The 23969-nt window shown below is 45.0% G+C and overlaps 1 protein-coding gene across 3 annotated transcripts; it reads left to right on the top strand.

The window, feature by feature from the left end:
- Window positions 1–704: 704 nt before the first annotated feature.
- Window positions 705–17965, top strand: LOC137333535 (zinc finger protein 319-like). Of its 3 annotated transcripts, none has more exons than XR_010965910.1 (3): window positions 705–1023; window positions 11966–14609; window positions 17948–17965. XR_010965910.1 is itself a non-coding variant. In XM_067997739.1 (3 exons), the coding sequence occupies exons 2-3, from the start codon at window positions 12084–12086 to the stop codon at window positions 16114–16116; spliced, it is 1671 nt and encodes a 556-aa protein (XP_067853840.1). In that variant the 5' UTR covers window positions 706–1023; window positions 11966–12083; the 3' UTR covers window positions 16117–16959. The 3 variants fall into 3 exon arrangements, 1 of the variants encoding a protein (XP_067853840.1); XR_010965909.1 differs by lacking the exon at window positions 17948–17965 and adding an exon at window positions 16106–16959; XM_067997739.1 differs by lacking the exon at window positions 17948–17965 and adding an exon at window positions 16106–16959 and having other exon boundaries at window positions 706–1023; window positions 11966–13743.
- Window positions 17966–23969: the final 6004 nt, after the last annotated feature.

The following is a 23969-nucleotide window of genomic DNA, read 5'->3' as shown; positions in this document are numbered from 1 at the left end:
AACGTTAAACCCAGAAATAAAGCTGGGTTACGGTCGCAACCCAAAACACAACTGTTTTGAAGTCCCATCTGCCCCCAACCCACCCGTTCTTGGGGTTTAAAATCACCCCCCAGCACCCCTATGTTCACTGACCTACATTGACTCCCTGTCCGGGAACGCCTCTATTTTTAAAATTCTCATCCTTGTTTCCAAATCCTTCCATGGCCTCGCCCCTCCCTATCTCTGGAACCTCCTAAGCATCCCCGATTTTAATCACTCCACCATTGGCGGCCGTGCCTCAGCTGCCTAGGGCCTAAGCTCTGGAATTCTCTCCCTAAACCTCTCTCCTCCTTTAAGACGCTCCTTAAAACCTACCTCTTTAACCAAGCTTTTGGTCATCTGTCCTAATACTTCCTTATGTGGCTCCGTGTGAAATTTTGTTTGCTAGCACTCCTGTGAAGCGCCTTGGGACGTTTTACTATGTTAAAGGCGCGATATAAATGCAAGTTGTTGTTAGGAATACAACTAAAGAATTAGATTTAAAATTGGGATTAGGATTTGAAGGCTAAAACAGGGATTAGGTCTTTGGGATGGGTCTGGGGTCTGGTAAAGGGCAGGAGCTGGGTCTGCAGCTGGCAGGGTCAGGGTTGGGACTAACCTGTGCCAGGGGCCACGGGGCAGGGCGCCAGCACCAGTTGTTCGTGTTGGATCCGCCGGGGGCAGCAGAGAACCGGCAGCAGTGACAGGAAATCCCGCGGCTGCTCTTGGCTTCCTGTTTACGCGGGCCGCTCGGTTCCTGGCCGGGGCAACGGTTTTTCGCAGTCGGCGGGTATCGGGATTATTCATCGGCTTCGCCGTCACCCTGATTCGGATCCGCGGGCACCCTGAGCTCGTCTCGGGCCTCCTCAGCACCACCCCACCCCCCACCCCCCCCCCGCCCCGGATCAGCGCTTCGGGCAAAGGAAGAGAGACTCGACTAGCAGGCCGCGACTTCGAGACCAGGGCCTGGCAAGCACGGGAAGCCGGAGCTGCTCGAAGAGCCAGGTACCAGCGGCGGGAGGTGGGGTGGTGAGTTCGCCAGGCCTGGGGCCCGAGGCCCGAGTAACGAGGCCGATGGCATTAATACCGAGGGGAGCGAGGGGAATACAGCCGCTCCCGGCCGCGCCTCCCGCCGGGACAGGCCGCTGACAACTCAACAGGGAGGCGGCCATTGTCCCCGGCCTGGCCCAGGCATAGACACGGCGCTGCCCGGCGGCAGGGGGGAGGGGCACGGAGACAGGTTCATGTGGGGAGCCTGGCGGGGACACGGGCCGCCTGGGTGTCGGCAGCGCCACGCTGCTCTGCACTGGGCGCCATGTGCCAGCTCCACCATGGCAGCAACGAGGCGGTGTAACCTGAGCCCCCATGTGCCAGTGTGGCGCCCCACGAAGCGGCTGAACGTCGTGACTCCTCACTTTTTGGTAGCTATGCTCACTGTTACCCCTCACTCCCCGGTAGCTATGCTCACTCTTACCCCTCGCTCACTCCCCGGTAGCTATGCTCACTCTTACCCCTCGCTCACTCCCCGGTAGCTATGCTCACTGTTACCCCTCACTCCCCGGTAGCTATGCTCACTGTTACCCCTCACTCCCCGGTAGCTATGCTCACTCTTACCCCTCGCTCACTCCCCGGTAGCTATGCTCACTCTTACCCCTCGCTCACTCCCCGGTAGCTATGCTCACTCTTACCCCTCGCTCACTCCCCGGTAGCTATGCTCACTCTTACCCCTCGCTCACTCCCCGGTAGCTATGCTCACTCTTACCCCTCGCTCACTCCCCGGTAGCTATGCTCACTCTTACCCCTCGCTCACTCCCCGGTAGCTATGCTCACTCTTACCCCTCGCTCACTCCCCGGTAGCTATGCTCACTCTTACCCCTCGCTCACTCCCCGGTAGCTATGCTCACTCTTACCCCTCGCTCACTCCCCGGTAGCTATGCTCACTCTTACCCCTCGCTCACTCCCCGGTAGCTATGCTCACTCTTACCCCTCGCTCACTCCCCGGTAGCTATGCTCACTCTTACCCCTCGCTCACTCCCCGGTAGCTATGCTCACTCTTACCCCTCGCTCACTCCCCGGTAGCTATGCTCACTCTTACCCCTCGCTCACTCCCCGGTAGCTATGCTCACTCTTACCCCTCGCTCACTCCCCGGTAGCTATGCTCACTCTTACCCCTCGCTCACTCCCCGGTAGCTATGCTCACTCTTACCCCTCGCTCACTCCCCGGTAGCTATGCTCACTCTTACCCCTCGCTCACTCCCCGGTAGCTATGGGCGCTGTTGCCCATTGTTCCCTGGCATCGATGCTGCTGTTGCCCCCCCTTGCTCCCTGGCAGCCGCGCCTGTTGTTGCCCTTCTCCCGCCCCTGTCCCTGGGAGCTATGTACTGTGGCCCATCTCTACATGGCCGCTTTGCGCGCCGTTGCCCCTCGCTCCCTGGTATCTGTGCATGCTGTTGCCCCTCCCCTCTCCAGCCCTGGCTGCTATGCATTGTTGCCCCTCACTCCCTTGGAGCTATGCCTGCTGTTCCTCAGTTGGGCTAAACTCTGCATCCTTCCCTTTGTTATGCATTGTACAAATGCAATGTGGATATTTACAGCCAATATCTACAATCCCTACCCGCACTGAGAACTCTTTTATATGTAATTGAGAAAGGCACAGAAATCCCCAGTTATATGAGGTATACAAAAAGCTCAAAAAAATCCTGCATTTTTTAAAGCTGTAGTCGCAGAGGAAAATAACATACTTAGTTTACTTCAAAGATCATTATCAGTGTAAAATATTGTGTCTCCCCAACCCCCCCCCCCCCACAACAAAAATCACGTTTTCTTTCTAACAGTGTTTAATGATTATATTTATGATTATGTATTTATTGAAGTTGGAAATCAGCTCTGTGGAGACCCTGTTTGATCCTTCAACAGGCAGGAAGACATTCACATTTTCTGCTTCTGTACTCGCCCACCCATAATTCTCCACCCCATTCATTTCAACGGACAGGAAAATTGTGGGCTAGCAAATGCAGAAGTGGAAACCCCCCAGCCTATGTGACTGACAGGCCCCTCTCTGAGTCTGGCTGCCATTTATCAAGAGTGGGGATCGACTTTGTTCCTACTCCTAAATCCCAGTCTCGGTGTTCAGTTGCTTGTCAAAAGCCGTGGCAAACGCTCACCCTCTGATTTGTATTTGCACTCTGGTGTCAGTTTCCAGCCACAGAAAGGTGCGAATTGCCGCTCAGCTCCACAGCAGCTAGCAGGGGCAGCTGGTTACCTGACTTGAGCTGGTGGTTACCTGACTTGAGCTGGTGTCTTCCAGCTGGTTTTCTTGAGCTGCTTTCTGACCAGTAAACAATGTAACCGTACCTCATTTTATAGCATGACCGTCTCCTGCTAATTTCTATTTTTTGCACTAAAAGGTTGAATTAAGCCACATAAATAATTGTAACGTGAGAAGTTAGTGCTAAAAAATTTGAATCATCGGATAATTTGAATTAACAACTGCATTAAGAGTAGCCTGTGGGAGATGAATCAACATAAAATCCCATTTAAAATTAAACCTCTTTTTGGCAGCAGAATAAGAGACTTTCACTTCACTTCCCTGCTGTTATAAACTGCGGGATGTTATACGGGTTTCCTCCCAGTAGAAGGCTATGTACCACATTAGATCCTGTTCAGGCAAATTGAATCGGAGACTACAAATCACCAGTAATAAAAGCTTTAGTACACAGAGCAATTTAAATGTTCTCACTGCCTACAGCTCTAAGCGAAATACATCTAACTCTCAGAACAATTTTATTGATGTTCAGATCAATATCCTAGATGGCATGAACCTGAATTCTGGGAATCTTCTTTGCTGCTAGTGTAATTGAGGCTAGGGCACAGTAGCTTAGTGGTTATGGTACTGGACTAGCAATCCGGATGATCACAAGTTCAAATCCCACCATGGCAGGCCATGACACGGAATGTGAGAAATCTGATAGTTTGTGGGCTAGCATCAGAAAGAAAAATGACCATTCAAAGCTGACAGATAGTTGTAGAAACCCAACTGGTTCATTAATATCTATCAGGACAAAGGACCCGGTTTGGCCCACGTAATTCTAATCCGCAGACTGTGACTCTTAAGATCTACTAGAGCGGCTGCTCAAGCCAACTACAGATGGACAATAAATGTGGCTTTGCCAGTGTTGCTCACATCTTGAGATGTTATGAAATAGTTCTGAGAAACAGATTTCTGTTTTTCACTCTATTCAGGATGGTTCTTCTTAGCAAGCCAGGAATCAAAGACGCTCCAATGTTGTTACAAATAGAGAGGTAAACTTTTCATGCAGCTGATGGTAGGCACTTTTTCCTCACTGGGATTTCATTAAAATGGGGATGTGAGATTTTCATACTGTGTCCACTTAACTAGAAAAACATATAGCAGTACAATTAGGTTCCAAAAATAGAGTGATCTATTAAGAGTATCACACAAATGATGTATTGGCACCGTAAAGGATATTGACTTAAGAATTTTTCCTTTAGCCGATAAACGTCCTGCTAACACTGCAATGTTTGAACTTGCAATCACATTTATACGAGGGCGTTTTCTCCCATCAGTTTGTGCTTTAGGCCGTCAGATTTTACCAGAAGACAGGTAAGATGATTACTTCCCCCAAAGTCCATGGAAACGGGTAGAGCAGCCTCCAGTCCTTGAACTTATTGGAGCAGATTTGACTCCATCCTTAGTCTTTTAAATGACTGCACCGCAGCCCTCGATCATTGCATCCTTAATGTCTCTGATCAGCAGAATAGGCAACATCCTATTTACCTCAGTTCATGCCACACTATAACAGCAAGTAGTACTTGAAATGATGTTTATTTAGCAACAACAACTACTTGCATTTATATAGCGCCTTTAACATAGTAAAATGTCCCAAGACGCTTCACAGGAGCATTATCAAACAAAATTTGACACTGAGCCACATTAGGACACTTGGTCGAAGAGGTAGATTTAAAGGAGGAAAGCGAGGTAGAGAGGTTTAGGGAGGGTATTACAGAGCTTAGGGACTAGGCAGCTGAAGGTACGGTCGCCATTGGTGAAACGATTAAAATTGGGGATGTGCGAGAGGCCAGCATTGGAGCAGCACAGAGATCTTGGAGGATTGTAGGGCTGGAGGAGGTTACAGAGATAGGGAGGGGCGAGGCCATGGAGGGATTTGAAAACAAGGATGAGAATTTTAAAATCGAGGCGTTGCTGGACCGGGCGCCAGTGTAGACCAGTGAGCACAGGGGTGATGGGTGAACGGGACTTGGTGCAAGTTAGCATATGGGCAGCAGAGTTTTGGATGAGCTCAAGTTTATGAAGGGTAGAAGACAGGAGGCCGGCCAGGAGAACATTGGAATAGTCAAGTCTAAATGTAATAAAGACATGGCTGAGGGTTTCAGCAGCAGATGAACTGAGGCAGGGGCGGAGATGGGCGATGTCACAGAGATGGAAGTAGGCTGTCTTGGTGATGGAGCAGATATGTGGTCAGAAGCTCATCTCAGTGTCAAATAGGATGCCACTGTTGCAAGCGGTCTGGTTCAGTCACAGACAGTGGCCAGGGAGAGGAATGGAGTCAGTGGCTAGGGAATGGAGTTTGTGGCGGGGACTGAAGACAATGGCTCCTGTTGTCCCAATATTTAGCTGGAGGAAATTTCTGCTCATCCAGTGCTGGATGTTGGACAGGCAGCATGACATCAGAGACAGTGGAGGGATTGAGAAAGGTGGTGGTGAGGTAGAGATGGATGTTGTCAGCGTACATGTGGAACCTGACGTTTTTTTGGATGATGTCACCGAGGAGCAGCATGTAGATGAGAAATTGGAGGGGGCCAAGGAGGCTAACTGAATCAAAACTGAAGAAAGCTTGCAAAACTGAAGTCTGCCACCAGCCTGCGTACCTTTTTCTCACCTTATCAATTCCTTATGGCATTTTGAAGAACAGTACATCCTCCCTCATTCTTTGTCCATTGAAATCGTTCAGTTGTACGAGTTGGCCTTAAAGCCCCAACTCCTGGAACCGTCCTTTTCACTTTTCTCTGAACACTTTTCAAAGCCTCAACATTGTTTTGAACGTAGGGCGCCCAAAATTATGTATACTATTCCAAATATGGCAAGGTTAAAATAACCTATTTGACTAATGATCAAATGTCTTTACTTATAGTCCCAGTACTTGATCAGCCTTGGTAACAGCTTCATTGTTGGATACTTTTTGAATTGTCAGTTATCACATCTTATTCCATCGTTGTAAATGACATCCTTCCATTGTTTCTTCACATATCTTGTATTTCTTGTACTGTGTACATTCTTTACATTTATCTGAATTAAAATCCATGCCATTTCTTTTACAATATGACGCGATTGTCCAGATCCCTATGAATGCTGTTAACATAGAAACATAGAAAATAGGAGCAGGAGTAGGCACTGCGAGCCTGCTCCGCCATTCAATATGATCATGGCTGATCCTCTATCTCAATATCATATTCCCGCTCTCTCCCCATACCCCTTGATGCCCTTTGTCTCTAGAAATCTATCTAGCTCCTTCTTAAATATATTCAGTGACTTGGCCTCCACAGCCTTCTGTGGTAGAGAATTCCACAGGTTCACCACCCTCTGAGTGAAAAAATTTCTCCTCATCTCAGTTCTAAATGTCCGACCCCTCGTTCTGGACCTCCCAGCCAGGGGAAACATCCTCTCTGCATCCAATCTGTCTAGCTGTGTCAGAATTTTATATGTTTCAATGAAATCCCCTCTCATTCTTCTAAACTCGAGTGAATACAGGCCGAGTCGACCCAATCTCTACTCATATGACAGTCCTGCCATCCCAGCGATCAGTCTGGTGAACCTTCGCTGCACTCCCTCTATGGCAAGTATATCCTTTCTTAGGTAAGGAGACCAAAACTGCACACAATACTCTAGGTGTGGTCTCACCAAGGCCCTGTATAACTGCAGGAAGACATCCTTGCTCCTGTACTCAAATCCTCTTGCAATGAAGGCCAACATACCATTTGCCTTCCTAACTGCTTGCTGCACCTGCATGTTTGCTTTCAGTGACTGGTGTACGAGGACACCCAGGTCCCTTTGTACATCAACATTCGCCAATTTATCACCATTTAAATAATACTCTGTCTTTCTGCTTTTCCTTCCAAAGTGGATAACTTCACATTTATCCACATTATACTGCATCTGCCATGTATTTGTCCGCTCACTCAACTTGTCTAAATCGTCTTGAAGCCTCTTTGCATCCTCCTCACAACTCACAATCCCACCTAGTTTTGTGTCGTCAGCAAACTTGGAAATATTACATTTGGTTCCCTCATCCAAATCATTGATATATATTGTGAATAGTTGGGGCCCAAGCACTGATCCCTGCGGTACCCCACTAGTCACTGCCTGCCACCCCGAAAAAGACCCATTTATTCTTACTCTCTGTATCCTCTCTGTTAACCAATTTTCAATCCATGCTAGTATATTACCACCAATCCCATGTTCTTTAATTTTGCACGCTAACCTCTTATGTGGGACTTTATCAAAGGCCTTCTGAAAATCCAAATAAACCACATCCACTGGTTCTCCCTTATCTATTCTACCAGTTATATCCTCAAAAAACTCCAGTAGGCTTGTCAAACATGATTTCCCTTTCATAAATCCATGTTGACTTTATCTAATCCCGTTGATATTTTCTAAGTGTCCTGTTATCACATCCTTTATAATAGATTCTAGCATTTTCCCAACTACTGATGTTAGGCTAACCGGTCTGTAGTTCCCTGTTTTCTCTCCCTCCTTTGTTAAATCGTGAGGTTACGTTTGCTATCCTCCAGTCTGTAGGAACTGTTCCATAATCTATAGAATTTTGGAAGATGACAACTAATGCATCCACTATTTCCATGACTACCTCTTTTAGTACTCTGGGATGCAGATTATCAGGTCCTGGGGATTTATCGGCTTTCAGTCCCATTAATTTCTCCAGCACTATTTTTTACTAATACTAATTTCCTTTAATTCCTCCTTCTCATTCGACCCGTGGTTCCCTAGCATTTCTGGGAAGTTATTTGTGTCCTCTTCCGTGAAGACAGAACCAAATTATTTGTTTAATTATTCTGCCATTTCTTTGCTCCCCATTATAAATTCTCCCGTTTCTGACTCTAAGGGACCTACATTTATCTTCACTAATCTTTTTCTTTTTACGTACTTGTAGAAGCTTTTACAGTCCACTTTTATGTTCCTTGCAAGTTTACTCTCATACTCCATTTTTCCCCTCTTAATCAATCTCTTGGTCCTTTTTTTCCTGAATTCTAAACTGCTCCCAATCCTCAGGCTTGCTACTTTTTCTGTCAACTTTATATGACTCCTCTTTGGATCTAATACTATCCTTAATTTGTTTTGTTAGCCATGGTTGGGCCGCATTTCCTTTTGTGTTTTTGTGCCAGAAAGAAATGTCTAATTGTTGCAATTCATGCATTCGTTCCTTAAATGTTAGCCATTGCCTATCCACAGTCATGCCTTTTAATGAAGCTTCCCAATCTATCATAGCCAACTCACTCCTCATACCTTCGTAGTTTCCTTTGTTTAGATTTAGGGCCCTAGTTTCGGTTTGGACTACTTTACTTTCCATCTTTAATCCCCCTTACACTGGTAACCTGGTCTTGTAACTTGCTGTCCTCAGTAAAATCTATGTCGGAACTGACCTCCATAACATTTAAGAATAGTGTGAATGTCGGAGAACCCAGAACAAATCTGTGGAGATTTTTTTTAAAAAACCTTAATTGCGGTAGGGGGTAGGGTTGAGAGAACTTGAGCCAACTATGCTGGCAGTGACCATGTTCTGTGGCTGTTGTAGACTGTTTCCTCCCACTAGTCGTGTAAACAGCATTATTTTGCCAGCAGGAGGACTGAACGGTAAATGATCAGATCTCTCCTTTCAGAAAGGAGATGAAGTAAATAAAGCATTTAAGAAAAACAACTTTATGTTGGGGGAGAGAGAAAAACTTTCTAGGAAAATGTATTCCTTTTGTGCACATGGTATCATATTGTAAGATGCCCCTAGTAGGAAGTCAATATAATGAGATTCCCCGTTAGGAACTAAATATAATAGTAATTGGTGAACAGTAGCTTGGGCGGGGAGGCGGTGGCACTGCTAGATTCCCACTAATGCTCAGCTGTTGCTTCCCTGCTGATATTATAGTGCCGTGACATCACACCATCAGGTCTGTGTTGATTGTGCTCGTGTGATTGTACATTTGATCAGTGATTTCACTTTTTTCTGACGGCAATGTGTGACCGTTATCCATTTAAGTCCGATTTGTTCCCCTAGAATAGAGCAGGATATAGCCACAGTCAAAGGAAGTCTATGCAGCTAGATGACCTTGGGCAAGCTTGCGGTGAGTGAGTGAACGAGGGCCAGACTGGACTTTAGCCATCACAAGAATGCATTTTATGTGGGATGGTAGGTCTGGATTACGCAAAGTCACAGCTCGACCCTAGAATGACTGCCAAGTAACCTTGTGCCTACTGCAACGGAGCACCTGTTCAATATCTGTAAACTGCACAGTGGGCATGTTGTTAAAGTGCTTGGACTAGCCTCCCAACATGTTGTTCTGTGGAGTGGTAGAATGCAGATTCATGTGAGTCACTGCCCCACCCCAGTAACTTATCAACCTCAACTATCAGGTTGATGTACCCTAGCAGGGATAGGGGGTTTCCTCGGGGTACGGGGGCAGGGGGCACACTTGTGCACCTGTTCTAAGTGCGGGAACAGGGCAGTCATTCAACCCTTCACCCTGGGAATGATCCAGCAACCAAAATAAAAAGTTACAGTTGCCAAACATTCACAGTATCATTTCTCGTCTCTGAGAGATGTGGCAGTTCACCTGGCCCACCGTAGTTTCTGTGATCTGCTGAAAAAATCTACATAAATGCTCATTCCTTTCTAATAACAGTAGCTGAAGAGTCAATTTGATATGTTATCATTAACATCCTGTACAGTCAAAAGATGGTAATAAGACTATGATTTCTTGCATATTGCCTCTATAGTTTCTGCACCAGCTGGTAACGTTCTTTGTTAGGCGAATGGAAGACCATAACTTTAAAACAGGTTCCTGATTCAAATTGAAGTGCCGGTGAGTTAAACTGGCAAGGGGTGGGGAGTGGGCTGTTTGTTGCAAATCACATGGTTGTGGGCCGGTGGTGAAAATCATGGCATTTAATGAGGTACGTTGCACTGTGACAAACTACTAATCACGCCCAGGCAGTTTTCTTTTTCTAGCTTTGCAAAAGGACACCCATCCATAATGTATATCTGTTTCAATATCCACCAACTTATTCAAAATCAATTCCTCCTTCTCTTTTCATCTGGCTCTCTTCCATAACTTTTTTTTCATCTCCATCTCCCTTTCCCCTTAATTCTCTCTTTCCCTTCCGCCACTCTGATTTCTTTTTAAAGCTTTTGAACATATTGTGTAGCAATCAAGGACACGATCCTCTTCCCAAAGGGTTTTATACTTCTATTGTGATTTAGTGTTGCCTTTGTTAGTTCTTGCTTGCGCTCCCTCCAGTGATTTGTAGCCGTGTTCAACACAGCTTTTTGCAAAATATAGAACAGGAGTAGGCCATTCAGCCCCTCGAGCTTGTTCCACCATTCAATGAGATCATGGCTGATCTGTATGCTAACTCCATTTACCTGCCTTGGATCCATATCTCTTCATACCCTTGGCTAGCGAAGTCTATCAATCACAGATTTAAAATTATTAATTGAGCTAACTTCTACTGCTTTTTGTGGGCGAGAGTTCCACCCTTTGTGTGAAGAAGTGTTTCCTAACTTCTCTCCTGAATGGCCTGGCTCTGATTTTAAGGTTATGTCCCCTTGTCTTAGACTCCTCCACCAGCGGAAAAGAATTCTCTCTATCTACCCTATCAATTCCTTTCAAAATCTTAAAAACCTCAATGAAATCACCCCTTAACCTTCTTTATTCCAGGAAATACAAGCCTAGTTTATGTAATATCTCTTCATAATCTAACCCTTGGAGCCCTGATAACATTCTGGTGAATTTGCGCTACACTCCTTCCAAAGCCAATATATCCGTTCTAAGGTGCGGTGTCCAGAACTGTACACAGTACTCCAGATGTGGTCTAACCAGGGTTTTATATAGCTATAGTAAAACTTCCTCCCTTTTATATTCAAGCTCTCTTAATATAAAGGCTAACATTCCAATAGTCTTTTTGATTATCTTTTTTACCTGACCACTACATTTTAGTGATCTGTACATGGACCCCTAAATCTCTTTGGACCTCCACTGTTCCTAGCTTTTCACCATTAAAAAATACTCGGATATATCCTTTTTTTGGTGCACACTTACCTGTGTTGAAATCCATCTGCCACAGTTTTACCCACTCACTTAATCTATCAATGTCTCTTTGTAATTTTATGCTCCCATCTACACTACTCACTATGCCACCAATCTGCATCATCAGCAAACTTGGATATATGGCTCTCTATTGTGTTACTGAAGTCATTAATAAATAGAGTGAATAGTTGAGGCCCCAGCACAGATCCTTGTGGGACACCACGAGTCACTTCCTTCCAATTCGAGTACATACCCATTATTCCTACTCTCTGTCTTCTACCGCCTAACCAGGTCAATAATTTGCCTTCAATTCCATGCGCTCTCATTTTTGTTAACAGTCTCTTATGTGGAATCTTAATGAGTGCCTTCTGGAAGTCCATATAAACTACATCCAGTGACATTCCCCTGTCTACTACGTTAGTTACTTCCTCAAAAAATTCAATTAGTTAGACATGACCTACCCGTTTCAAATCCATGTTGGCTCTCTGTAATCAGCTCAAATTTCTCCAAGTGCTCAGTCACTCTGTCCTTAATTATAGATTAAAGGGACAATTCCTGGGAAAAAAAGCTAAATTGAATATTTTGTTTTTAACAGATAAGACAGACTAGTGATCTTTGCCTGGTGTGGAGTCGGTGAGAGACAGGGATCACATCCATTGTTTCAACCTGTTCATCTCGGGAAGCAATTGTTTTCCAATGTGAGCCCATTCAACATGACTGAGTGTTGGGAGGAGCATCCAGCCGCCCCACCCCTGGTGGAGAACTGCATTCCCCAGAGCACCGAGCGCGCCCTCGAATTTGCAATCGTGTTCCCGGCTGATGCAGCCCTTCAGCAGCATCAGCCTGTGTCGGCCGAGAGCTCCCAAAAATGCAACATGTGCGGCCAGACGATCACGCAGCTGTCGGAGCTCCAGCAGCACCCATGCTTTGTTAACATGAACCGCTTTTACCAGTGCGCCCAGTGCCAGAAGACCTTCAGCCAATCCGCCGATCTCTTGCAGCACCAGTGCGGCCAGGTGGAGGAGAAGCCCTTCATCTGCCACGTCTGCAAGATGGGCTTCTCCCAGCTGCTGGCGCTGGTCCAGCACCAGAGCGTCCACAATGAGAACAACCCCTTCAAGTGCACCATCTGCGGTGAGAACTTCCAGCAGTCATCGGAGCTCTTCCTGCACCAGCGGGCTCACATTGAGGAGCAGCCCTTCGAGTGCACCGTCTGCAAGAAGAAGTTCAAGGACTCGTCGGAACTGGTGGCGCACCAGCAGTTCCACGCGCCCGAGAAGCCCTTCAAGTGCAGCGTGTGCCAGAAAGGCTTCAAGAAGTCGTCGCAGCTGGTGCGCCACCAGTACATCCACGGCGAGAAGCCGTTCAAGTGCTCAGCCTGCGAGAAGGCCTTCCGCCATGCGTCCGAGCTGCAGCGGCACCAGCGGGTGCACACCGGCGAGCGGCCCTTCAAGTGTGGCCAGTGCGACAAGACCTTCAGCCAGTCCTCACACCTGGCGCATCACCAGCGCATCCACTCGGGTGAACGACCCTATGACTGCAGCGTCTGCCAGAAGAGCTTCAAGCACCGCTCACACCTGGTGCGCCACATGTGCGTGCATGCCGGCGAGGACATGTTCAAGTGCGTCATCTGCCATGCGGGCTTCAAGCAACCTGGGGAGCTGCTGCAGCACCAGTGTGCGACGGAGGGCGAGCGGCCCTACAAGTGCGGCCAGTGCGCCAAGACCTTCAAGCGCTCCTCCTACCTCCAGCACCACCAGCGCGTCCACTCTGGGGAGAGGCCCTTCAAGTGCACCACTTGCCAGATGAGCTTCAAGCAGCTGTACGCACTAGTGCGGCATCAGCGCACCCACACCGGGGACAAGCCCTACAAATGCACCGTGTGCGACAAGGGCTTCAGTGAGTCCTCGCACCTCTTGTACCACCAGCACATTCACACCGGCGAGAGCCTCTTCCAGTGCACGGGGTGCCAGAAGGGCTTCAAAGACTCGTCAGAGCTCTTGCGGCACCGCTGTGCCCGTGTGGAGGGCAAGCCCTTCAAGTGCACCGTCTGCCAGAAAGCCTACAAGCGGGTCTCGGCCCTGCAGCTCCACGAGGCGACCCATGTCGAAGAGAGGCCTCTCAAGTGCAGCGCCTGCGAGCGACGCTTTGCGTGCTCCTCCGAGCTGGTGGAGCATCAGTGCCGGCCCCCGAAAGAGAAGCCCCTTAAGTGCAGCGACTGCGAAAAGCGGTTCAAGTACTCGTCGGACCTGGAGCGGCATCGGCGCGTTCACACAGGGGACAAACCGTTTAAATGCATCACTTGTGACAAGGGCTTTAAGCAGAAGGAGCACCTGATAAAGCACCAGAATGTCCACGCCAGAGAGAGTCAGTGTAAGTGCACGTGGTGCGGGGAGAGGTTTACAGAGCTGAGCTATCTGCAGGAGCACTGCCTTCAACACACAGCAGAAAACTCCTATGAAAGTTCTGCTTGTGGACAGTGATTTTTTTTTTTGAACGCCTGATCTTGGCTAAACTTGTACAAACCGTGGCAAAGATAGATTTGTATGAGTTCACAGGCAGCACTAGCCCTTAGGACAGGTTGTCCAAGCTTCATGGGCCATATGGACCATACCATGGAGCCTCAAGGCCCCCCCCCTCACCCCCCCTGCCCAATAAAGTTTCAATCCATGTTCCCATCAATTTGCCTATATCTGAAGTCGCTGATACCAACAGATCTTGCTGTTATGATTTAGGATTTATCCACCTATAAAGTTTCCCAGACCCACAAAATAAAAATGGGACAAACCAGCAAGAACAAAATGTAAGTGCACATAGAACTGAGTTGCCTGGGCTTCGTGGGCCAGATTGCCAGGGCTCGGGGGATGCACATGGCCCACAGACCGGAGTTTGGATACCTCTGCCCGGGGAGGGTTCCTGTCCTACATTCACAGACCACACCAAACTGTCTCCAGTGACCTGTAAGCTCTATAGTTTAGTGATCTGGATTTTTCAGTCGCCTTTGCCTGTGCCCTGCTGAAAATGTTCAGGCTGGTAGTCAAGATTAGTGCCTCAGTGCGCTGTTTGCTTGTGTGAGTGGCATCGGCGGAGAGTGAATTCCATCTACCCAGCGCCGGTGCCCGCCATAGCTTTGCAGGTGATGTTCCAAGATGATGCAAATGTGCTTCTGTGATCTGTACCTATGTGTGCACTGCCCCCCCGCCCCCCTTTTCCGTCACCAGATCATACACAGTGACCAGGTAAGGAGTCAGAGGAAATTGTTTTTGGCAATACGGATTCAAAAACCGAGTATGACCATCTTTGTTGTAATAAAGTTCTAATGTGGAAAGAAATATTTGTGCATTTTAAGATCACGGAGATGTGGGAGTATATTTTAGCATTATCGTCTTCCTACAGTGGCGGCAGTGCCGTTGCTATATGCTGCAAAGTTTGGATAGCCTTTGCCTGCAAGTGTCTGGTCGTATTCAGTGGTTTAGAAATACTTCCTCATTTTACATTTACCTCATTTTCCCTCCTACTCTTTCAACCTTGCTGGTACCCTGGACTGTGGGCCGTAACTTTGCTCAGTCCTAATCCCGTGATCTCTCTACCCATCATTCTAAATCACCGCCGGATACAATGATCCACTTTCCTAATGGAAAGTTGATTGTGCGCAACTCTTGTTTCAGTGGAGAGAAAATTAAAGAAATAGGATGTAAAAACTAGAGGTAATATATTTTGTAGTACACCCTGATCCTGCTAAACACCCAAGTACTTCGCTTGCCTTCTCCTTTCCAATCTCTGACCTCCCTGCCCTATCCTGGACCAATCCCGGAAGCTTGGAGGTTGACGCAGCATCTTTCTCCCAGGTGTCTACCAATAAAGCTCTGCTAGTGGCTGCCAGGAGGTGAGTGAATGGGTCTCAGGGTGATTCTTTCCCCCTATAGACAAGTCCCCATCCCCACAGCAAACAGCAACGAGTGACTTAACAGGATACTATAAATGTACGATCTACATTTCCATGGCATGGTGTAGCTCCAGTGTCCTGTGTCATCGTGCCACCTGGGTCATGATTGCTGTTAGCTGCACTTTAAGACGATTTGTAAATCATCTCGCAGCCCTAGATAATAGATCACAAACAAAAATAGTAGGAAATGCTGAACTGAAGCATTCTTTTGGAAAGGGATTAGATTCTTAAACTATACAGTTGTCTGTAGATGAAAATTGGCTGCGGACTGAGTGTTTTATTATATTGAAACCTAAAAATTAAATGGGGAACTTCTGTTTGGATCAGGGTTTTGCATTGATATTTGAATCAGGAATTCCTCCTGATGGGACACGGTTTTGTTGCATGGATTTCTGTACAGAGGAGGCAGCTGTATCTGTGACCCAGTTAGCCTGTAAAAGGTTATCCACCCACAGACCTGCAATTATTAAGAATTGTGAATTATTTGCAGAATTCTGTGGCAAATGTGTAATTAAAAATAGACTTTAATTTATGTATTTTAAAGCAGCATGAAAACCAGGCCTGCATTTTCACTGCTGTGACCTGTTAGAACACCAGTCCTGTTTTGTTTTTATTTTTGGTTTTATCAGCTTCAGTGACTGACAGGAAGATGGTTTTATGTGTGAGTCCTTTTTTTAAAAAGCACTACTTCTAACAAAAATGTTTGATATAAATGTCCTCATGTCATGTGTGGAAAGGGAACCACGAGCAGTGTTTTTTATGGGTTTTTTGCCATTTCAACGTCTACAGTCTTAATATAGAACAGGATGGGCGTGAAGATACGGACCCAGCAGAGCTCACGTGACAAGCCTCCTTTGAAAATGAACCTGCACCACGGAAGGTTGGGCAAGAAGTCAGCCAAACGCGACCAGTCTAAACCTTAAATGACTGCAGACTTTATAAAGGTGGACTTTTGATGAGAAGAGTGGTATGTTTTTGCCAGTTGAACCAAGGGTGTTGTCATTCTGTCATCTCCATTTTGTAAGCACTAACAGTTTGCTAATGCAGACGCTAAAAATGAAAAGCGGATTAATAAAAAAAAATAATTGAGTAGAATTAATATACTGTCTTATCAAAATAGTCCTCAAGCTGCCTATAGGATATCTCCACGGTTACCAGTGTTTTTTAGGAATGTAAAAGAGCTGTCTTTCCTGCTGCTGCGCATGGCTAATTGCAGAAAATGGGATCGTAGTTAATCTACATCCTTGCTGAGTGTAAAGAGAGTGTCCGATCGTAAGCCATTGAATAGGGAACTGATTGCTCTCATCACTGGGACCTACATAACTCTTAGCATGTTAACTCTTTGTTCAGTTGGCTTACCATTGAATATTCTCGTACCACAAGTGTGATGTGTTTTTAAAAAAAAAAGTGTCACAGAAGAAAGTTTTTATTTTATTACAAATCAATTTTATTTTGTCTGGGCTACCGTAAACACAAGATGACGAGTAATTTACCTTCAGGGTTCAGGTGACACCATAAACCACGCAAGCAGTTTATTGATGTAATCAGAGCCCAGAGAATGAATTGCAGCCTTCATACTCTTGCCACCTGTAATTTTTTTTAATATACATAGTCTTAATAAAGTTAAATCAATGCTAATGAAAGTTAACTAGTGCTGACTGATGTGATTACTGCAGAATAACACTTGATTTACAGGAGGGTATAATGGAGTGACTTTGCAGTTCTCAAGTTGAATTATATGGTAATTAAAAGCAAATTGTGTGTTATTGTATGCAACAGCTGTGGAGATAAATTCTTCTAAGTGACAGTATCAGATACGAACTATATCGTGCTTTTTAATAATATTTCTGCCAGAACTATAATTAGCATCAGCTTTTAATGGTCCTTTAACATGCAAGAAACAAGGACACAGTGCATCCCCCTGTAGAGACACTCTTCCTGTAAATCCTCCTGACAATTACTTATTGGTGTCACTGCCACACTAATCACTTATTACTCCAAATCTTTCTCCAGTCCTATATGTAAATGTTATTTCTTCTGGCTTCTCTTCAAATGTGAACTGTTATCCAGCCTCAGTTTGCAAAAATAATTCTTAATGTTCACATGAAACTGGCCTACATAATGCAATGACATATTCCCATCAGATAGCCCCCAGATTTCTTTTACTGGCTTGTTTATGCGATTGTTTTTATCTTAATCTGTTTACTGGCCGTTTTGGTGTCAATTATTTCTGTATCAACAGGAAGCATTAGTTAAGGAAATTCAAACCATTGAGAATGTAAGTTTGAAATGACTGCTTCGGCAACACATTCACAAGTTTGGAGGATTTTCCTTAGGACTTTTACAGGAAGAGGAAAAACGAAGAAGAGACTCCTGCCATTCACATCTCCTAGGCAGATCTGATTGGAGGAGTTCAACATACTGGCTAGTCCTGTTGTACCCTCATACTGGCCTTTCCCACCTCCTGCTGGACTTCCAGGATTCTCTGACTTCTTTTGTGCTCCCACTCACTGCCCCTGCACATTTGATTTGGGAAGGTCTAAATCAGTATTTCTTAGGCCTGCCAGCATTGACAAATGCTATAGTGTAATAGCCACTGATGGAAGTTTTGTTTTATTTTCTCTGTCACAGATCCCTCCTTACATACTTGAAGTCTGTGAAGTTACCTGAACAGGGAAAGAACCTTGCCAATTAAAAAGAAATCCAACATACTCAATCAGTGGATGTGTGACAGAAAGTTGTGTTTTTAGAGCACTTTGCAATTTGATAGATCCATGTTACCAAGAAGGTGCAGGTTTTTTTTTGGATAGACAAAACACCTCCACTGTGATGACAGAACTACACCAAACAAGTACAACTTTGGGAGGTCTCGAGCAAAAGTGAAAGAAGTTCTTCTCTAAGTATGTACATAAATAACCTACATACCAAAACCAACATATGTAAATGGCCAGAGCACTGAAGTTGACTAGTTGCTGGTTAAATGTGTTGCCAACACAAAAATAGGATAGCACTAGAGATAGAGCAAAAGACCAACAAAGCAATTTACATCAATTATGCAATTGTTCAGACAGATGGCAAATAAAATTTAACTGAAATGTTGTGGATTGCACAGTTTGAAAAATAGATATAATTGATATATAGCCCGAACAAGCCCATACAAGTCTACAAAGGTTATGTTAAGACTTTACAATGCTCTGGTCAGACCATAGTTGGGGTAGTGTGTTCAGTCTTGGTCACCAAGCCACAAACTTGATCGACTTGCATTGGAAAGCATAAATAATTAAGTAAATTAAAAAGGGTTAAAGTTGTACAGATCACAAGGAAGTAGAGAGTGGGAGCAAAAGAGAGGGCTCATTTAAGTGTAGAAAATATTAAATGGGATATTTAAGATAACCGCAGAATTATGCTTCAAAATACATCAAGAAATTAAATGGAAATGAGTGAAAATTAAATTTAGGACACATAGTAGAACTGGGGGTGAATGGGTTTTTCCTAAGTGTTTGGAATAATATGCCAAGCAAGAAACAAAGACCATGCAGTTATTTAAAATACACTTGGATGCCATGATGGGAAAATTAATCTAGAGGATTAAGCTTCATTCAGACTAGCAGCCTTTTCTTACAGAGACATAGAATCTTACAACACAGAAGGAGGCCAATCGATCCTGTACCGGCTCTTTGAAAGAGCTGTCCAATTTAGTCCCACACCCCAGCTTTTCCTGCATAACCCTGCTGGTTAGTCCTCTTCGAGTACATGTCCAGTTGCCTTCTGAAAGGTCCTATGGAATCTGCTTCCACCATCTTTTCAGGTAGTGGATTCCAAATCTTAACAATCTGGTGTGAAAAAAATTCTCCCAATTTCCCCTCTAGTTCTTTTGCCAATTATTTTGAATCTGTGACCTCTGGTTACTGACCTACTTGCCCGAAGAAACAGTTTCCCCCTATTTGGTCTATCAAAACCCCTCATTATTATCCCTCTATTAGGTCTCCCCTTAACCTTCTCTGTTCTAACGAGAACAATTTGAACTTCTCCAATCTCTCCGCATAACTGAAGTCCCTCATCCCTGGTATCATCTTGGTAAACCTCTGTACCCTCTCCAAGGCCTTGACATCCTTCCTAAAGTGTGGTGCCCAGAATTGTACACAATATTCCAGCTGAGTTCTAACCAGTGATTTGTAAAGGTTTAGCATGACTTCCTTGTTTTTGTATTCAATGCCCCTATTTACAAAGCCAAGTATCCCATATGCTTTCTTAACCGCCGTATCAACTTGCCCTGCCACCTTCAAAGATTTGTGAATATGCAACCCCAGGTCCCTCTGCTCTTGCGCCCCCCTCATAATAGTACCATTTAGATTATACTGCCTTTCCATATTGTTCCTCCCAAAGTGCATCACTTCACACTTATCCGCATTAAATTGTATCTGCCATGTGACTACCCATTTCACCAGTCTGTCTGTCCTCCTGAAGTCTGCTCAAGTTCCCTTCCCCATTTAGTTTACTAGAGATCTTGAATAGGCTTATGTGCAGAGTTAGAAAGAGAAAAAAACTTAGTTATAAAATGCATTATAATGTCCTCAGGATGTCCCAAACTGCTTAATGACCAGTGAATTTCTTTGAAGTGCAGTCACTGCATAAGTAAAGCAGACTGAGTACAGAATGGTCCAATGAACAGCAAATGAAGTGAATGAGTTAAGTTGTTCTTGGTGATGTTGGTGTTGACCAGGACACACAGATCAGCCAATTCCTTTTCTAATAGTGCCATGAGATATTTTTACATCCACTTGAACATGCGGACAAAGCTGCAGTTTAAGATCACATCCAAACGATGGCACCTCCAACAGTGCAGCACTCCCTCAGAACTGCACTGAAGAGTCAGGTTGTATTATCATATAATGGAAGGCAGCCATTCGGCCCATCGAGTCTGCTGGCCCTATGCAAAAGCAATTCACTCCCCCGCCCTATCCCCATAGCCCTGTGAATTTTTTCCTTTCAAGTACTTATCCAGTTCCCTTTTGAAAGCCATGATTGAATCTGTCTCCACCACCCCCTCAGGCAGTGCACTCCAGATCCTAACCACTTGCTGTAGTTTTTCCTCATATCACCTTTGGTTCTTGACCATTCTGCCAATGGGAACAGTTTCTCTCTACTCTGTCTAGACCCTTCATGATTTTGAATACCTCTTATCAAATCTCCTCTCAACCTCTGTTCCAAGGAGAACAACCCCAGCTTCTCCAGTCTATCCACATAACTAAAGTCCCTCATCCCTGGAATCATTCTAGTATATCTCTTCTGCACCCACTAAGGCTGTCACATCTTTCCTAAAGTGCGGTGCCCAGTTGCGGCCGAAGCAGTGTTTTATAAAGGTTCATCATGACTTCCTTGCTTTTGTACTCTATGCCTTTATTTATAACGCCCAGGATCCCATATACTTTTTTAACCACTTTCTCAACCTGCCCTGCCATTGACTATTTGTGTACATATGCCCCCAGATCTCTCTTCTGTACCCCATTTAGTTTATATTGCCTCTCCCCATTCTTCCTACCAAAATGTATCACCTCGCATTTTTCTGCGTTAAATTTCATCTGCCACATGTCGGTCTATGCCACCAGCTTGTCTGTATCCTCTTGAAGTCTATCACTATCCTCCTCGCTGTTCACTACACTTGCAAGTTTTGTGTCATCTGCAAATTTGGAAATCGTGCCCTGTACACCCAAGTCCAAATCATTAATATATATCAAGAAAAGCAGTGGTCCTAGTACTGACCCCAGGGAACACCACTGTACACCTCCCTCCAGTCCAGAAAACAACCGTTCACCACTACTTTCTGATTCCTGTTACTTAGCCAATTCTGTATCCATACTGCTACTGCCCCTTTTGTTCCATGGGCTTTAATCTTGATGATGAGCCTATTATGCGGCACTCTATCAAACGCCTTTTGAAAGTCCATATACAACACTGCATTGCCCTTATCTACCCTCTGTTACCGCATCAAAAAATTATGTGCTTAAGTCCTGAAGTGGGACTTGAACCCACAAACTTGATTCAGGCAAAAGTGCTACCAACTGAGCCAAACTGACACTCAACACTAAGAAAAAGCTGGATGTGTACCTCGTTAAGCACAGGATGAAAGGGTGAAGATAATTATAGATGAAGATGACCAAATACTCCTTAGAATTATGGTTCCAAGTCAGATGGGACCATGGAAATATTATCTGTATATGTCTGAACGGTGCAGATTACTTTCATGAAATTTTCATTTGAGCATCTTCAAGGGTCTGAGAAATTTCAGAGTTGTATCTTTTTATGTTTTACCTGTAGTTATTTCACCTTCGATCAAAGTCAGTTGAGAATCTAAGCCCATGGAAATTGTATGTGGTCTGTTGGAAATAGCAGGCTCATTGGGCCAGAAAGCCCTTTCTCAGTCCATACTTTTTGTTTTAAAATTTCCCCGTCATAGCTAGAGTTACTGTTACAATCTGAGTTTTCTCCTAACTTTTGTCATATGTTCACAGCAGGGCATTTCCCATAAGCATATGTGTTGAGTGGGATAGCATGTCATGGGACTATTACCCGTGATTTACAGCACAGTTCACCAGAGATTATACAAGATAGGGACACCCACCACATTCTCCAGCTTTCTCCAAAAAGGTAGCAAATACCACACCATCAAACTATCAGTTCAGGCCAAACCTAGTAGATTTATTTGTGAGTGAGACGGAATACAGAAACAGTAAGGTACAGCAAGAAACTAGTAGCACAATACTTAAAACAATAAAAATAGAAGCAGTCCACAATGGGTTAATTTAACCTCTTTTTAGAATACATTTTTCACCCAGTCCAATAATTTCATAGAATAGTACAACAGGAGGCCATTTGGCCCATCATGTCTGTGTTGGCTCTTTGAAAGAGCTCTCCATTGGTCCCACTTCCCTGCTCTTTCCCCATAACCCTGCAAATTTTTCCTTTTCAAGTAAGGATTAGCAGTTCAACACCTTAACTTCTGGGTCACCTCATCGCAAGCAAGGCTTGCAAAATGTGCAAGACTTTTTGGATGGAATAATCTTTCATAGATTTTGTGAAGCATTTTTGTCTCTGATGGAGTAAATATTAGATTATTTCTTGATAATAGCACACAAAGGTTTAAAATTGGTTACTGCCAGCTATTTCTGCAGACTGCACCATTAACATAGAATCATAGAATGGTTACAGCATAGAAGGAGGCAGTTCGGCCCTTCGAGCCCTTGCCAGCTCTCTGAAAGAGCAATCCAGCTAGTCCAACTCCCCCGCCCTTTCCCCGTAGCCTTGCATATTTTTTCCTTCAAGTACTTATCCAATTCCCTTTTGAAAGCCATAATTGAATCCGCCTCCACCACTCTTTCAGGCACTGCATTCCAGCTCATAACCACTCACTGCGTAAAAATGTTTTTCCTCATGTCGCCCTTGGTTCTTTTGACAATTACCTTAAATCGGTGTCCTCTTGTTCTTGACGTCTACCAATGGGAACAGCTTCTGTCTAGAGCCTTCATGATTTTGAACACCTCTATCAAATTTCCTCTCAACCTTCTCTGCTCTAAGGAGAACAACCCCAGCTTCTCCAGCCTATCCACTTAACTGAAGTCCCTCATCCCTGGAACTATTCTAATAATTCTTTTCTGCACCCTCTCTAAGGCCTTCACATCCTTCCTAAAGTGCGGTGCCCAGAATTGGACACAATATTTCAGTTGTGGCTGAAACAGTGTTTTATAAAGGTTCATCATAACTTCCTTGCTTTTGTACTCTATGCCTCTATTTATAAAGCCCAGGATCCCATAAGCTTTTATAACCGCTTTCTCAACCTGCCTTGCCACCTTCAGCGATTTGTACACATATACCCCCAGGTTTCTTTGTTCCTGCACCCCCTTTTAGTTTATTATTGCCTCTCCTCATTCCTCCTGCCAAAATGTATCACTTCTCACTTCTCTGCATTAAATTTTATCGACCACGTGTCTGCCCATTCCACTAGCCTGTCTGTGTTCTCTTGAAGTCTATCACTATCCTCCTCACTGTTTACTAGACTTCCAAGTTTTGTGTCATCAGCAAATTTTGAAATTGTGCCCTGTACAGCCAAGTCCAGGTAATTAATATATATCAAGAAAAGCAGTGGTCCTACTACTGACCCCTGTATACCTTCCTCCAGTCCGGAAAAAACAACTGTTCACCGCTACTCTCTGTTTCCTGTCACTTAGCCAATTTTGTATCCATGCTGCCACTGCCCCTTTTATTCCATGGGCTTCAACTTTGCTGACTTGGGGATGAGCACTGACCAGAAGCTGAACTACACCAGCCATACTGTGGCTACAAGAGCAGGACAGGACTGGGTATTTTCTGACAACTGATCCCTCAAAACCTCACCACCAGCTATGAGTGCGATGGAACACTCACCATTCGCCTGGATGGATGCAGTTGCAACAACATTTAAGCAGCTCATACAGGTCAGATCAGTTTGATTGATGCTTCAGCCACTAGATTCTATGTCCACCCCTTCCATCACCAGTTGCACTGCAGCTTCAGTAGGTTCAATCTACAGGATGCACTGCAGCAACTCACTAGGGTTACTTTGATAGCATCTCCCCACCTCTGTCCCCCTCAGCAGCAATGCAATAGGAACACCATC

This window comes from Heptranchias perlo, chromosome 16 (assembly GCF_035084215.1).
Source record: "Heptranchias perlo isolate sHepPer1 chromosome 16, sHepPer1.hap1, whole genome shotgun sequence".
Classification (NCBI taxonomy): domain Eukaryota; kingdom Metazoa; phylum Chordata; class Chondrichthyes; order Hexanchiformes; family Hexanchidae; genus Heptranchias; species Heptranchias perlo.
The sequence above is the reverse complement of the archived record's forward strand: the minus strand, read 5'-3'. Positions and strand labels throughout refer to the sequence as shown.

What these genes read in the sequence shown, in the direction of transcription:
- LOC137333535 (XM_067997739.1), top strand. Translation starts at nt 12,084, where the DNA reads ATGACTGAGTGTTGGGAGGAGCATCCAGCCGCCCCACCCCTGGTGGAG.